The sequence below is a fragment of the Chiloscyllium punctatum genome, chromosome 3 (assembly GCF_047496795.1).
Source record: "Chiloscyllium punctatum isolate Juve2018m chromosome 3, sChiPun1.3, whole genome shotgun sequence".
Lineage (NCBI taxonomy): Eukaryota > Metazoa > Chordata > Chondrichthyes > Orectolobiformes > Hemiscylliidae > Chiloscyllium > Chiloscyllium punctatum.
Window position 1 is genome coordinate 125,930,698 of NC_092741.1, and position 16,288 is coordinate 125,946,985.

Sequence of the window (16,288 nt, forward strand, 5' to 3'; positions counted from 1 at the left end):
AAGAAAAAGTGTTGGTAGATTAATGTCTCTTGTGACATAGGCTAAGCTGTCTGATTATATCTTAGGGGATTAGGTTTAGGTCATCTTGACAAAAGCTGAATGTAATCACTTCTGGGTTATACAGTAAACAGGATATTTTGTGTTGTGTCCATTTATGCAGTGATAAAACATTATAAAAATGATGAATTTACTTGAAAGTAAATGTCTGGGAGTCAGTTAAAATTCACTTGAGCGATACTGCTATTGCAAGTCTGTGGTAGAAGCTCAACAGATTTTTAAAAAGCATAATGATGGCTGTCTGGATCAGGTTAAAGGGTAGGTTGTGTGCCAAAGCATGATGTTCCCATTTCTGTAGCAGAAAGAAGAAATGTGATATAGAAATCTAATAATTTAATATATTTAGTATGTACTGTACCCTTGTTGGCTTGTTCACTACACACGTAAGGGTGGAAGTCTTGGACACTAAAACTCAAATATTGCTTGTACAGTGCCATTCAAATCATATTCCACAATGCTTCACAGAGAGCTAAATAGGTGTGGAGTCAAAGATGAAAACATTCAAAGCTTGGCCATGATTAGCAAAGTAAAACTTTAAGATGGTTACAGAGGTAGAAAGTCTCGGAGAAGTTTTACATGTGGAACATTAATGTGGGGGAAATACATGAGAAGCTGAATTCTGAGTCAAGATTTCCAAGGATGGAGGTTTTGAAGCTTTTAAAAAAAGAGACAAAACTGTGGAGAGCTTTTATTGGGTATGAGAAACATGCAACAGTTGTTATATGGATTTGAATCTAGGTAGGCTCATAAAGACAGTGGTGATGGATGAAAAATACTTGGTGAATGTTAAGATATATAAAGTACAGTTTTGGATAATCTGAAGTTAATAAATGATGGGAGATTTGGATGTGTGCCCTGGGTGGGAAGGGGATTGGGTCCTGAAGTGTGATGTGAAGAGAGTTGATGTTTGTGGATGGGAGGGAGGAATGGGATGATGTTGGGAAGGGTTGACAAAGGGTGCTGGATGTTAGACACTTGAGGGAAAATGAGATGGCTGGTGTGGTGGGCGGAGAACAGGGCTCTGGGTGTCCAGGTAAGGAAGAGGATAGGGGAAGACAGTGCTGAGAGATCATAAAGTGGAGACCGTGAGAGAAGGGGAAACTGCAGTTGAGTGAGGGAGTTGCTTGGGGAAGAAGGTGTTGGGTGGAGGGTGAGGAAAGAGGACACCTGGGCTGTCAGGTGAGGTAGATGTTTGCAGGGCGGTAATGCACCAGGTCTTTAGTAAAAAAGCAGCAATGGGGAGAGGGAGCTAGCGTTTGGGTGAAAGAGTGGTAGGGAGAAAGAGAGAAAAAGGCAGGCATTTGGGCAAGGTATGAAGGCTGCTGGTTGATTTGGAAGGAGACAGGTGGGATTGACAGTGTCCTGGCAATCAGAGATGGCTAGGGCAAGTAGAGGGCAGAGGAGGTGAAGAACGTGATAACATAGGGGTGCAGAGTAAGAAAGCAGTTGAGAGGAGGGTGGATAAATGCCAGACAGTTTGGAGGTAAAGTGTTGGGGAGGATGTAGGACAGGGAAAGATGGCATTGCGTGAGAAATGATGGATTTGGGCAGTTTAGAGGGAGGGTATAGGATGAGGGCTCTGGGCATTTGGAGCTCCAGGTTGTCTGTTGAGGGGGTATGGAAGGTGCATTCTTCTCCCAGTTGTTCAGTGAGAGAGGGGTGGAATGTTCTAGCATTTGGGTGAGGAAGGAGTTGGGGTGGTGAAGGAGTGACAAGCTTTTGGTTGCATAAGGAAGGCTGCCCATCAGGTGGGAAATGTGTGGGCAAGGATGTGTGTCCAGCTGTCTGGGATGAGTAGGATGTGGAAAGAGCATACCATATCTTTGGGCTAAGGGGATTTAGATGAAGGTGGTGTCATGCATTTGGGTGAAGAAATGGGGAGGAAGGTAGTGGTACTTAGGCTAGAGGGAGTTCTGGTTAGCTGAAAGGGTGGGGATTGGAGGAAGGTTCTGGTCAGTTGGATTGTGGTTGAGTTGTTGTTGAAGATGCAGTAAAAGCATGCTAGAGGATTGGGATGGCTGGATGAGTGCAGGGACAAAGTGCCAGGGAGGGCCATAAGGGAAGGAGGTTTAAGGGGGAGGGCTATCATTTCAAAATTGGGAGTTTTCACCTTTGAACATGTGACAAAAAAAGGTAATTGCAAAATTCACTCTTGGCCTTGGTCATGAATAGAAATGTAACCATGGTGAGGAGTGGAGGAGGTAAATGTTGTTACAGTCTGCAAGTGGCCACAGACACTCTGTTATGGAGAAAAACTTTGTACAACTGTAGGGGTATCCTCTCCACTTTCAAATGTTGGATAGGGTAAGATTGGAGGCCTCCGTGAACTACAACAGTACCATCTCCTTCAGGCTTGCTTAGCAACCAGCAAAATTGGCGAAGTACCTGTGACCTTGGTATTATTAGAACTATGCTCATTCCTGAAGAAGGGTTTATGCCCGAAGCGTCGATTCTCCTGCTCCTTGGATGCTGCCTGACCTGCTGTGCTTTTCCAGCAACACATTTTTCAGCTCTGATCTCCAGCATCTGCAGTCTTCATTTTCTCCCATTATTAGAATCATGCTCTAACCTTCAGAACTAACCGTCACATCTTTTAATATTTAAAAATTACCTGAAGTGCTTTACGCATGGATGAAAGGAAAAAGATCTCAAGGCAGGAAAGAGGTAAGTAGTTGAAATAATGGGCCAATCTTGGAGGAAAAACAGTGGCAAGTTCACAACAAGTGCCCTTTGTTAATGAAAGAATAGGGAAACATGTTTATGGAAGAAGTGGAATTGTATGAGGTGGAAATTCCAAGAGTTGATGGATTGATTTACCCTCTCTCAAATTACATCTTGCCCTTAGTCTCTCTTATTCTTGCTGGATTTGCTTTCTAATTGTCTTTATACTGACTGTAGAAAATAGAGATTCCTAATTTGCAGTTTTGTTCCCTTTTAATCCGTGATTCCAATAGTGATTGTTTTGCTCGCTTCATTCTGCGAACATGCTGATGTCTCCACGCCGTTCTGCACATGCGCTGATGTCAGCTGCCAACAAAGCAGCTTTCTGAGAGGTACTGTACAGAAAGTAGCTTTCTGAGAGAGATACATTGAGGTTCCTCCTAGATTATCTCTTTTTTTTTTAAAAAATGCAGAGGCATAGTCATAGTCATAGAGATGTACAGCACGGAAACAGACCCTTCGGTCCAACCCGAAGGGCCTGTTTCCACACAATAGAGAATCTAATCTAATCTAATCTAACCCGTCCATGCCGATCAGATATCCCAACCCAATCTAGTCCCACCTGCCAGCACCCGACCCATATCCCTCCAAACCTTTCCTATTCATATACCCATCCAAATGCCTCTTAAATGTTGCAATTGTACCAGCCTCCACCACAGCCTCTGGCAGCTCATTCCATACACGTACCACCCTCTGCGTGAAAATGTTGCCCCTTGGGTCTCTTTTATATCTCTCCCCCCACCCCCTCCCCCCCCCCCCCCCCCCCTCGCCCTAAACCTATGCCCTCTAGTTCTTGACTCCCCGACCCCAGGAAAAGACTATGCCTATTTATCCTATCCATGCCCCTCATAATTTTGTAAACCTCTGTAAGGTCACCCCTCAGCCTCCGACGCTCCAGGGAAAACAGCCCCAGCATGTTCAACCTCTCCCTGTAGCTCAGATCCTCCAACACTGGCAACATCCTTGTAAGTCTTTTCTGAACCCTTTCAAGTTTCGCAACATCTTTCCGATAGGAAGGAGACCAGAATTGCACGCAGCATTCCAACAGTGGCCTAACCAATGTCCTGTACAGCTGCAACATGACCTCCCAACTCCTGTACTCAATACTCTGACCAATAAAGGAAAGCATACCAAATGCCTTCTTCACTATCCTATCTAACAGCGACTCCACTTTCCAGGAGCTATGAACCTGCACTCCAAGGTCTCTTCGTTCAGCAACACTCCTGAGGACCTTACCATTAAGTGTATAAGTCCTGCTAAGATTTGCTTTCCCAAAATGCAGCACCTCGCATTTAGCTGAATTAAACTCCATCTGCCACCTTTCAGCCCATTGGCCCATCTGGTCCAGATCCTGTTGTAATCTGAGGTAACCCTCTTCGCTGTCCACTACACCTCCAATTTTGGTGTCATCTGCAAACTTACTAACTGTACCTCTTATGCTCACATCCAAATCATTTATGTAAATGACAAAAAGTAGAGGGCCCAGCACTGATCCTTGTGGCACTCCACTGGTCACAAGCGTCCAGTCTGAAAAACAACCCTCCACCACCACCCTATGTCTTCTATCTTTGAGTCAGTTCTGTATCCAAATGGCTAGTTCTCCCTGTATTCCATGAGATCTAACCTTGCTAACCAGTCTCCCATGGGGAACCTTGTCGAACGCCTTACTGAAGTCCATATAGATCACATCTACTGCTCTGTCCTTATCAATCTTCTTTGTTACTTCATCAAAAACTCAATCAAGTTTGTGAGACATGATTTCCCACGCACAAAGCCATGTTGACTATCCCTAATCAGTCCTTGCCTTTCCAAATACATGTACATCCTATCCCTCAGGATTCCCTCCAACAACTTGCCCACCACCGAGGTCAGGCTCACCTGGTCTATCGTTCCCTGGCTTGTCCTTATCACCCTTTTTAAACAGTGGCACCATGTTTGCCAAACTCCAGTCTTCGGGCACCTCACCGTCACTATCGATGATACAAATATCTCAGCAAGAGGCCCAGCAGTCACTTCTCTAGCTTCCCACAGAGTTTTCGGGTATACCTGATCAAGTCCTGGGGATTTTTCCGCCTTTGTGTTTCAAGACATCCAGCACTTCCTCCTCTGTAATCTGGACATTTTGCAAGATGTCACCATCTATTTCCCTACAGTCTATATCTTCCATATCCTTTTCCACAGTAAATCCTGATGCAAAATATTCATTTAGTATCTTCCCCCATTTTCTGTGGCTCCACACAAAGATCGCCTTCCTGATCTTTGAGGGGCCCTATTCTTTCCCTCGTTACCCTATTGTCCTTAATATATTTGTAAAATCCCTTTGGATTCCCCTTAATTCTATTTGCCAAAGTTATCTCATGTCCCCTTTTTGCCCTTCTGATTTCCCTCTTAAGTATACTCCTACTTTCTTTATACTCTTCTAAGGATTCACTCGATCTATCCTGTCTATACCTGACATATGCTTCCTTCTTTTTCTGAACCAAACCCTCAATTTCTTTAGTCATCCAGCATTCCCTATACCTACCAGCCTTTCCTTTTACCCTGACAGGAATATACTTTCTCTGGATTCTTGTTATCTCATTTCTGAAGGCTTCCCATTTTCCAGCCATCCCTTTACCTGCAAACATCTGCCTCCAATCAGCTTTTGAAAGTTTTTGCCTAATACCGTCAAAATTGGCCTTTCTCCAATTTAGAAATTCAACTTTTAGATCTGGTCTATCCTTTTCCATCACTATTTTAAAACGAATAGAATTATGGTTGCTGACCCCAAAATGCTCCCCCACTGACACCTCAGTCACCTGCCCTGCCTTATTTCCCAAGAGTAGGTCAAGTTTTGGACCTTCTCTAGTAGGTAGATCCACATACTGAATCAGAAAATTGTCTTGTACACACTTAAGAAATTCCTCTCCATCTAAACCTTTAACACTATGGCAGTCCCAGTCGATGTTTGGAAAGTTAAAATCCCCCACTCTATTATCCTTACAGATAGCTGAGATCTCCTTACAAGTTTGTTCCTCAATTTCCCTCTGACTATTGGGGGATCTACAATACAATCCCAATAAGGTGATCATCCCTTTCTTATTTCTCAGTTCCACCCAAATAACTTCCCTGGATGTATTTATGGGAATATCCTCCCTTAGCAGAGCTGTAATGTTATTCCTTATCAAAAATGCCACTCCCCCTCTTCTTTTGCCTCCCTTTCTATCCTTCCTGTAGCATTTGTATCTTGGAACATTAAGCTGCCAGTCCTGCCCATCCCTGAGCCATGTTTCCGTAATTGCTATGATATCCCAGTCCCATGTTCCTAACCATGCCCTGAGTTCATCTGCCTTCCCTGTTAGTCCCCTTGCATTGAAATAAATGCAGTTTAATTTATTAGTCCTACCTTGTCCCTGACTGTTTGACTCACTTCTGTTCTCAGCTGTACCCGTCTCCGATCGATCTCTTTCCTCTCTATCTCCCTAGATCCCACCCCCTCCACCTTACTAGTTAAATCCTCCCAAGCAGTTCTAGCATATTTCCCTGCCAGTATATTAGTCCCCTTCCAATTTAGGGGTAATCCGTCCTCCTTGTACAGGTCACATCTACCCCAAAAGCGGTTCCAATGATCCAAAAATGTGAATCCTTCTCCCATACACCAGCTCCTCAGCCATGCATTCATCTGCTCTGTCCTCCTATTCCTGCCCTCACTAGCTCGTAGCACTGGGAGTAACCCAGATATTGCTACCCTTGAGGACCTCCTTTTTAAATTTCTACCTAACTCTCTGTAATCTCCCTTCAGAGTCTCAACCTTTTCCCTTCCAATGTCATTGGTTCCAATGTGGACAGTGACCTTCTGTTGGCCCATCCACCGTGAGAACATTCTGCACCCTCTCTGAGATATCCTTGATCTTGGCACCAGGGAAACAACACACCATTCTGCTTTTTTTCTGCTGGCCACAGAATCGTCTGTCTGTACCTCTGACTACAGAATCCCCTAACACAATTGATCTCTTGGAAGCCGACGTACCCCTCGTTACATTGGAGCCAGTCTCTGACAAGAATCTTGGTGAGAAGCATCCTGGTGATAAAATTGTGGGTGGTGAATGCAAAAGCAAGGCTATAACACTGGAAGAGAAACTAGATATTATAAAGCATAAAAGAGAGAATATGTAATATAGTTTACTCAACAGGAATGAGGAGTCTACCTTATACATCATGGCCACCCTCTGCCCCTGCATTAATAATGTACTGTCTAAAACTTATTTATGTTTTGAATAATACGATTATACCTTCATTCAGGCTATGCTATACATTGTGTTAGACTTTTTTGAGTGATTTTTGAGCAATTTGAGGTTTTTTTTGCTGGTCCATCTCTAACCCCACTTTTCCTGTAGGCCCCATTGTTTGTATTGAGTGATTTCCTATTAAACAAGGTTTCGCTAGAATGCAATTACGACGTTATAGGAGAAATTGCCAGAAGTAAGAATGTTGGCCAAAGTTGTCTAAGTAAATAGATCTTATAAGCTTAGTTGAATAGGCAGATCAGACCATGGTTTAATGTTCTGTCAAAATTTTTCTGTCCCTGGCAAGACCTCTTTATTTCACTTAGTTGATTTCATAGGAATATTATTGCAAATATCCTCAAAATTATGAAATGTTCTACTGTAGAGAGAATTTTTAATAGCCAGTGGAATATTTTTGTTTAAATCTAATTTATTTCTTAAATTCTTTTCAATCCATGTACAGGTAAAATCACTTCCAAAATATGCCTGTCGTAATTGGTATAGACCTCGATGCGAATGGCTACATAACATGTTGCTGCGCTAACAGAAGATTTTGTCTAAATAATTTCTTTCCACAAAGTGAGGAACCTTGGGTACATTTCAAGCGCTGCTGTGAGTACAGAGACTCTGCATTGTCATGAATCGTTACACCACTATGAAGCAACTTGGGGATGGAACATATGGCTCCGTTCTCATGGGAAGAAGTATAGATTCAGGAGAGCTAGTTGCTATTAAAAAGTAAGTGACTTTGTTTTACTACTGTACTTCATAGGCATGTCTCACCTGAATAGTGGGTACAATGCACTGCAAATTGTAATTCCTAGTAATGTGGTTTCCTGTTCACAATGGTGGATGTTTGGAGGCTGTACTTAGTTGCAGAGAAAATTTAAATAATAAGTCTTCCTTTAAGGTTGCGTCCAGAGACTATTTGTGTATTACTGCACTGTTCTGGCAATGCTTTTTAAATATTACTGTAATTAGGATGCAGTTACGTTCTTTGAGTTGGAGGTTGGCTTAGTTAAGGAGCTGGAGATTTCCCATTCTTCAGCCAGCCAATAAAGGGTAGTTGTGGTCCAGAATTACATTTGCCCCTTGTCTGTACAACCAAGATTATTTAACTTGTTAAATAAGAACTTCTGATCAATGCATGAAACCAATTTGTCAAAATATATTGTACTAAAAGATAGTTTTGAGCTGAAATATTATGCTGAAATCAGGATGGTGTTCGTAATCCTTTTTCAGTAATGTAAAGCAACTAAAGAAATGGGGATATTCAGCTATGGCTTTTCAACCTTCTGCTGTAGAAAACATTGCCCTGATATAAGAATTTGACTGTTCTCTCACTTCTGATATTTAACTTTAAAAAAACACACAATTGGCAGTCAGTTAATTATTACCAAGTAATTGAGTGGCGATACTAGCCCATAGCAATTTTCCAAGAATGTACAGCTAATGGGAGTACCCAGGAAGTTCATTATTTCCAGCCAATTTTTGGGGATTTACCTTGTTTTTCTCCTCAACTGAAGAAAGGTTTTGTCATAGACTGAATCTGTGTCTTCCTTTTTCCCCAGCCTATGATTGGCCTCCTTGTCTCAGAGGAGTTTGTTTTCTTGCCCAAGAGTGTATGTGCCCAGTTAACTTTCAGAAACTTCTTTTCAGTTTTTGTTTATATAACCGGTAAGGTGAATAGCAAAGGGCTGTTCCTTTGTGTAGGGGAATTCAGAACTAGGGGGCTTTTTTTTTTAAGGTGACAGAGAGATTTAAAGGGAGCCTGAGAGGCAATGTTTTGACATACAGGGTGGTTTGTTTGGGGAATGAACTTACTGAGGAAATGGGAGATGCAGGTACAGTTACAACATTTAAAAGACATTTGGATGGGTTTATGAATAGAAAGGTTTAGAGGGATATGGGCCAAATGCAGACAAGTTGGGTTGGTTTAGTTTGGGAATCCTGGTCAGCATAGACCAGTTGGACCGAAGGGTCTGTTTCTGTGCTGTATGCCTCTATGACACTAAGAACCAAATGTTGGAGAAAATAACCAGGTCTAGCAGCATCTGTGGAGAGAGAAATAAAGTTAACGCTTCGAGTCTGAAATGACCCTATTGGACGTGAAACGTTATCGCTGCTTCCTCCACAGATATTGTTAGATATGTTGCATTTTTCCAGCATGTTGTTCTAATTTCAGCATGTGCAGTGTTTCATTTTTATGTAAATTCTATTATTTGCTATCACACTCTTATCCTGGATTTTTAATCGTGACTGCTTTCACACTCTCGCATAAATTAGGTACATGGAATCATTAGCACAGAAACAGACCCTTTGGTCCACCTCATCCATGCCGATCAGGTTTCTGAAACTGAACTCGTCCCAATGTGGTATCCCTCTAAACTTTCCTGTTCATGTACAAGTCCAAATGTCTTAAGTCTTGTACTTGTACCCACCTCTAACACTTCCTCTGGTACTTCGTTCCATATACACGTTTCGCTCTGTGTGAAAGAAGTTATTCCTCAGGACCTTTTTAAATTTTTCCCCTCTTGCGTCACACCAAATGCTAGAGGTCAAAGGTTTAAAGGTGTTGCAGGTCGTATCTATCTGTCTTGGATCAACAACTCAGTCTTTCGCTTGGCAGGCTTATAGTTTATTGATGAAGGTGATGCTTTAATGTTACAATGAAAGGCTTGTAAAGCAAAGGTTTTGTAGTAAAATATTTTTCTTATAGTTAAATTTTTCAGGAGGTTGTTTATTGATTGAACTCAAAATTGGAACAAGTTGAGGAATTGTTTTCTTTTTTTGGATCTTCCGTTTTTCAAGATTTTTCTGTTTATTTCTTAGGCAGCTTAAATTACTTGTTTGGTTTAGGATGGAATTGTTTGTCACTATCAGCTGCCTTCTGATTTTTAAAATCGGACCACAGAAGTTTTCTCTCATTGTGTGACTTCTACTAGTTCAGACGTTTTTCTAAACACAGTGTATATATTGAAATCAATCATCTGTGTTGCTGTTTGGCATCATTTGAGATTCATTAGCCTACATTGAATAAGAACTACTGTACAATGGAAGACAATTGGGCATATTGAGTTTCAATCTTTCCTTTGGTCTGTGATGAGGCAGAGTCAGGTTTGATGGAACTCTATAGTTATTTTTGTTGATTCATCCTTAACAATATATATAAATTTCCTGGATGACTATCAATTTCTATATTTAATTAGGTAATTTGCTTGAAGCTTGGGATGTCTGCAGCTCAAAGCACCCAAGATTGTATGATTTGCAGTGGCATTTTTAATAATCTGTCCAAATTTAAACGTATTAATTGAAGGTTTATAACATTAGCGTAACATGACATTATGAATTTCTTTTCAAAAAACAAAACTTTCTGCGCCAAGCCTCTGTTAAATGGTGTATGTGTTAACAATGCTTCCTGTTCAAGTAAATAAGTTAGTTTCACTTGCAAAATTGGTTACTTTCTTTTAATAGAATGAAGAGGAAATTCTATTCTTGGGATGAATGTATGAATCTCAGAGAAGTCAAGGTAATTTCAATTCATGTTTGTTTTACCATCAGATTTTTCTTCTGAGATAATTGTGCTCAAACATTTTCTGTTTTTGGATCACTTGTTTAACAGGGAAGCCACTTGCTTTGCATGAAGAGCTATATTAACACTGCTTTGTTAATTATCTGCTTAAGGTTGTGTTTCGCTTGAACATGGTTCAGTTGTTATGACTTTTCTCCTGTTCAGTCACAACCAGAGTGTCCCCAACCAATTTGATTGAGAGGCTATCTCCATAGATCTTTAACTACTGTCTCCTGTTGATGACTTCTACTTCTGTTGTACAACCTGACTCTCAGTCTGACCAGTTTGTTGGCTGGGAGCCTGCTCAAGATTTTGTAAATGAAGCTGTATCATCAAGGTTGACAGAGCCTTCATGTTGCTAGTCTGTTTAGGTCTTCACCTTCTTATCTCCCTCTTAACTTCTTTTTTAGGTTATGTTGGATTGTCCTCTCATTCCAAGAATTTAAATATTAATTAAGTTTGATTCTTTTCTCATTCTAGTCACTTAAGAAATTAAACCATGCGAACGTAATCAAACTGAAAGAAGTTGTAAGAGAAAATGATCACCTCTACTTTGTGTTTGAATATATGAAGGAAAATCTCTACCAACTGATGAAAGACAGGTAATACAGGGCTTCACAATTTCTTCTCAGAACTAAATCTGGTCACTGTTCATGGGAAATAAAGTTGTTTAAAAACTGTTAATATGGTTCATGCATATTGGCATGGCATACTCAGTGTCCCAAAGCTAAGGGTTTAAAGTCCACCACAACACCAATAATGTTGTAGCATCAAGTCATAGAGCTATACGCACAGAAACAGCCCCTTTGGTCCAACTCATCCATGCTGACCAGATATCCTTATCTGATGTAGTCCCACTTGCCTGCATTTGGTCCATATTCCCTGTAAACCCTTTCTATTCATATACACATCCATATGCCTTTTAAATGTTGTAATTATACCAGCCTCCACTACTTCCTCTGGTAGCCTATTCCATGCACACACCACCCTCTGCATGAAAAATTTGCCCCTTAAGCTGCTTTTAAAGCTTTCCTGTCTCACCTTAAACTTATGCCCTCTAGTTTTGGACTCCCCTAAAAGATTTACAAGGATGTTGCCAGGGTTGGAGGCTTGAACTATAAGGAGATGTTGAATATGCTAGGACTCTTTTCTCTGGAGTGTCAGAAGCTGAAAAACAAGCCTGCACCGCTACCCTCTGTCTCTTAACTTCAAGCCAATTTTATATCCAATTAGCCAGATCCTCCTGGATTCCATGTGATCCAACTTTGCTAACCATTTAACAATGTGGAAGCTTGTTGAATGCCTTGCTGAAGTCCAAATAGGCAACATCTACCAAATAGGCCTTCTTCAATCTTCTTTGTCACTTCTTCAAAAGAAAATTGTTTGCTGTAGGTCTCAACTATTATTAATGAATAGGAAATCATAAATGTGTTTGTTTATCTAATAAGTAAATCAAAGTCTGTTTGCCAAATTTGTGCCGAATTATTTGTGCTGATATTAGTAGACTGTGAAACCAAGGGAAATCTGCAATTTAATATGTGACAAATATTGCATGAGTTTCTGCTCAACTGCAATCCAAGAACTCATATTGGGACTATGTGTTAATAAGAATCAGTATTCCAGTCTATTGTCTTAATAGGAACAAAACTCAAAAATTATCCCAGTTTTTGTACTTACGAATTTGGAGCATGTGTAGGCAGTTCAGTTATAGGCATAGAGTCATAGAGATATACAGCACAGAAGCAGACCCTTTGGTCCAACCCGTCCATGCTGACCAGATATCCCAACCCATTCTAGTCCCACCTGCCAGCACCTGGCCCATATCCCTTCAAATCCTTCCTATTCATATACCTATTCAAATGCCTTTTAAATGTTGCAATTGTACCAGCTTTCACCACGTCCTCTGGCAGCTCATTCCATACAAGTACCACCCTCTGCGTGAAAACGTTGCCCCTTAGGTCTCTTTTATATCTTTCCCCTCTCACCCTAAACCTATGCCCTCTAGTTCTGGATTCCCCGACCCCAGAAAAAAGACTTTGTCTATTTATCCTATCCATGTCCCTCATAATTTTATAAACCTCTATAAGGTCACCCCTCAGCCTCTGACGTTCCAGGGAAAACAGCCCCAGCCTATTCAACCTCTCCCTATAGCTCAAATTTTCCAACCCTGGCAACATCCTTGTAAAAATCTTTTCTGAACCCTTTCAAGTTTCACAACATTTACCTGATAGGAAGGAGACCAGAATTGCATGCAATATTCCAACAATGGCGTAACCAGTGTCCTGTACAGTCGTAACATGACCTCCCAACTCCTGTACTCAATACTCTGACCAATAAAGGAAAGCATACCAAATGCCTTCTTTGCTATCCTATCTACCAGCGACTTCACTTTCAAGGAGCTATGAACCTGCACTCCAAGGTCTCTTTGTTCAGCAACATGCCCCAGGACTGGCCATTAAGTGTATGAGTCCAGTTAAGATATCTATATTAAACTCCATCTGCCACTTCTCAGCCCATTGGCCCATCTGGTCAAGATCCTGTTGTAATCTGTGGCAGCCTTCTTCACTGTCCACTACATCTCCAATTTTGGTGTCATCTGCAAACGTACTAAGTGTACCTCTTCTGCTCACTTCCAAATCATTTATATAAATGACGAAAAGTTGTCGACCCAGCGCTGATCCTTGTGGAACTCCACTGGTCACAGGCGTCCAGTCTGAAAAACAACCCTCCACCACCACCTTTGAGCCAGTTCTTCTACCTTTGAGCCAGTTCTGTATCCAAAAGGCTAGTTCTCCCTGTATTCCATGAGATCTAACCTTGCTAACCAGTCTACCATGGGGAACCTTGTTGAACGCCTTACTGAAGTCCATATAGATCACATTTACAGCTCTGACCTCATCAATCCTCTTTGTTACTTCATCAAAAAACTCAATCAAGTTTGTGAGACATGATTTCCCACGCACAAAGCGATGTTGACTATCCCGAATCAGTCCTTGCCTTTCCAAATACATGTGCATCCTGTTCCTCAGGATTCCCTCCAACAACTTGCCCACCACCGAGGTCAGGCTCACCAGTCTATAGTTCCCTAGCTTGTCTTTACCGCCCATCTTAAACAGTGGCACCACGTTTGCCAACCTCCAGTCTTCCGGCACCTCACCTGTGACTAATGATTATACAGATATCTCAGCAAGAGGCCCAGCAATCACTTCCATAGCTTCCCACAGTGTTTCAGGGCACACCTGATCAGGTCCAGGGGATTTATCCATCTTTATGTGTTTATCCTGTCTATACCTTACATATGTTTCCTTCTTTTTCTGAACCAAACACTCACTTTCTTTAGTCATCCAGCATTTTCTATACCTACCAACTTTCCCTTTCACCCTAACAGGAATATACTTTCTCTAGATTCTCGTTGTCTCATTTCTGAAGGCTTCCCACTTTCCAGCCGTCCCTTTACCTGCGAACATTTACCCCCCAATCAGCTTTTGAAAGTTCTTAGCCAATACCGTCAAAACTGGCCTTTCTCCAATTAAGAACTTCAAAATTTTAGATCTGGTCTTTCCTTTTCCATCATTATTTTAAAACTGATAAAATTATGGTCGCTGGCTCCAAAGTGCTCCCCCGCTGACACCTCAGTCACCTGCCCTGTCTTATTTCCCAAGAGTAGGTCAAGTTTTGCACCTTCTCTAGTAGGTACATCCACATACTCAATCAGAAAATTTTCTTGTACACACTTAACAAATTCCTCTCCATCTAAACCTGAAACACTATGGCCATCCCAGTCTATATTGGGGAAAGTTAAAATCCCCTACCATAACCACCCTATTATTCTTAAAGATAACTGAGATCTCCTTACAAATTTGTTTCTCAATTTCCCTCTGACGATTGGGGGGGTCTATAATACAATCCCAATAAGGTGATCCTCCCTTTCTTATTTCTCAGTTCCACCCAAATAACTTCCCTGGATGTATTTCTGTGAATGTCCTCCCACAGTACAGCTGTAATGCTATACTTTATCAAAAACACCACTCTTCCCTCCTCTCTGACATACCTTCCTATCCTTGCTGTAGCATTTGTATCCTGGAACATTAAGCTGCCAGTCCTGTCTAGCCATGATCCATGTTTGTGTAATTACTATGATATCCCAGTCCCATGTTCCTAACCATGCCCTGAGTTCATCTGCCTTCCCTGTTAGGCCCCTTGCATTGAAATAAATGCAGTTTAATTCATCAGTCCTACCTTGTTCTTTGCTTTGTCCCTGACTATACTGTTTGACTCACTTCTATTCTTAACTGTATCAGTCTCAGATTGATCTCTTTCCTGACTATCTCCCTGACTCCCATCCCCCGCACCTTACTAGTTCAAATCCTCCCAAGTAACTCTAGCAAATCTCCCAGCCAGTATATTAGTCCGCTTCCAATTTAGGTGCAATTCGTCCTCCTTGTACAGGTCACTTCTACCCTAAGACAGCTTCCAATGATCCAAAAATGTGAATCCTTCTCCCATACACCAGCTCCTCAGCCGTGTATTCATCTGCTCTTTCCTCCTCTTCCTGCCCTCACTAGCTCGTAGCACCGGGAGTAATCCAGATATTACTACTCTCGAGGACCTCCTTTTTAAATTCCTGCCTAACTCTCTGTAATCTCCCTTCAGAATCACAACCTTTTCCCTTCCTATGTCTTTGATTCCATTGTGTACAATGACCTCCTGCTGGCCCCTCTCCCCCAGAGAACATTCTGCACCCTCTGAGACATCCTTGATCCTGCGACCAGGGAGGCAACATACCATTCTGATTTTTTTGCTGCTGGTCACAGAAACATCCGTCTGTACCTCGGACTAGAGAGAGTCCCCTAACACAATTGATCACTTGGAACCTGACGTACCCCTCGTTGCATTAGAGCCTGTCTCAATACCAGAAACTTGGTTGTTCATTGATGTTCCCCTAAGAATCCATTACCCCCTACATTTCCAAAACCAGGTTACTTGTTTGAAATCGGGATAACCACAGAAGACTTCTGCACTAACTGCCTCCCTCTCTCACCTTTCCTGGAGTTTAACCCATCTATGTGACTATATCTGCAACTTTTCCCCCTTACTATAACTGCCATCCACCACTTGTTCTTCTAAATTGCCTCTAACTGTCTCTCCAATTGATCCATTCAATCTGATAGGATTTGCAACCAACGGCATTTATTGCAGATATAATCATCAGTAACCCATAAACTCTTCCTAAACTCCCATGTCCGTCAAGAAGAGCATATCAAAAAGAGGCCATTTTTGCTCCTTCAAAATCTACAAGACCCAGAAAATAGCACTGTCTTATTCCTCTACAAAACACTGCTCCAGGTTAAATTAATAGAAATGGCTTATATTTTAAGTTTAATCAAGAGGCATATTTCAATAAAACATATAATCAAGAAAGAACCCACTGTACTCACTACTGCAGCCTTTCTGCATGACACACTTAAAACAACGATTAACTTATGTGATTCTGTGCTGTGAACTTCGCCCAAACAGGTTCCTCCAAGATTTGTTGTGAATTTCACTGTTTAAGTTTGCTCCACCATTTGATAGAATTGTAGCTGATCCAAATGCGGCCTCACTTCCACATTCCTGTCTACTTCATAATCTTTGACTCCCTTGTCAATCAAGAACCTGTTTCATTTGGCCGAGA

At 41.5% G+C, this 16,288-nt stretch overlaps 1 protein-coding gene across 3 annotated transcripts in view; it reads left to right on the plus strand.

Moving 5' to 3' along the window:
* LOC140464874 (serine/threonine-protein kinase ICK-like) overlaps positions 1-16,288 on the plus strand; it is a 75,258-nt gene that overhangs the window by 10,218 nt on the left and 48,752 nt on the right. For all 3 annotated transcript variants that reach the window (XR_011955011.1, XM_072560453.1, XM_072560448.1), the window contains 3 exons: positions 7,507-7,781; positions 10,518-10,572; positions 11,095-11,216. Coding sequence is in view for 2 of the 3 variants with exons in the window: in XM_072560453.1 (XP_072416554.1) it covers positions 7,681-7,781; positions 10,518-10,572; positions 11,095-11,216 (278 nt within the window). In the remaining variant the exon portion in view is untranslated. The remainder of the gene's footprint in view (positions 1-7,506; positions 7,782-10,517; positions 10,573-11,094; positions 11,217-16,288) is intronic.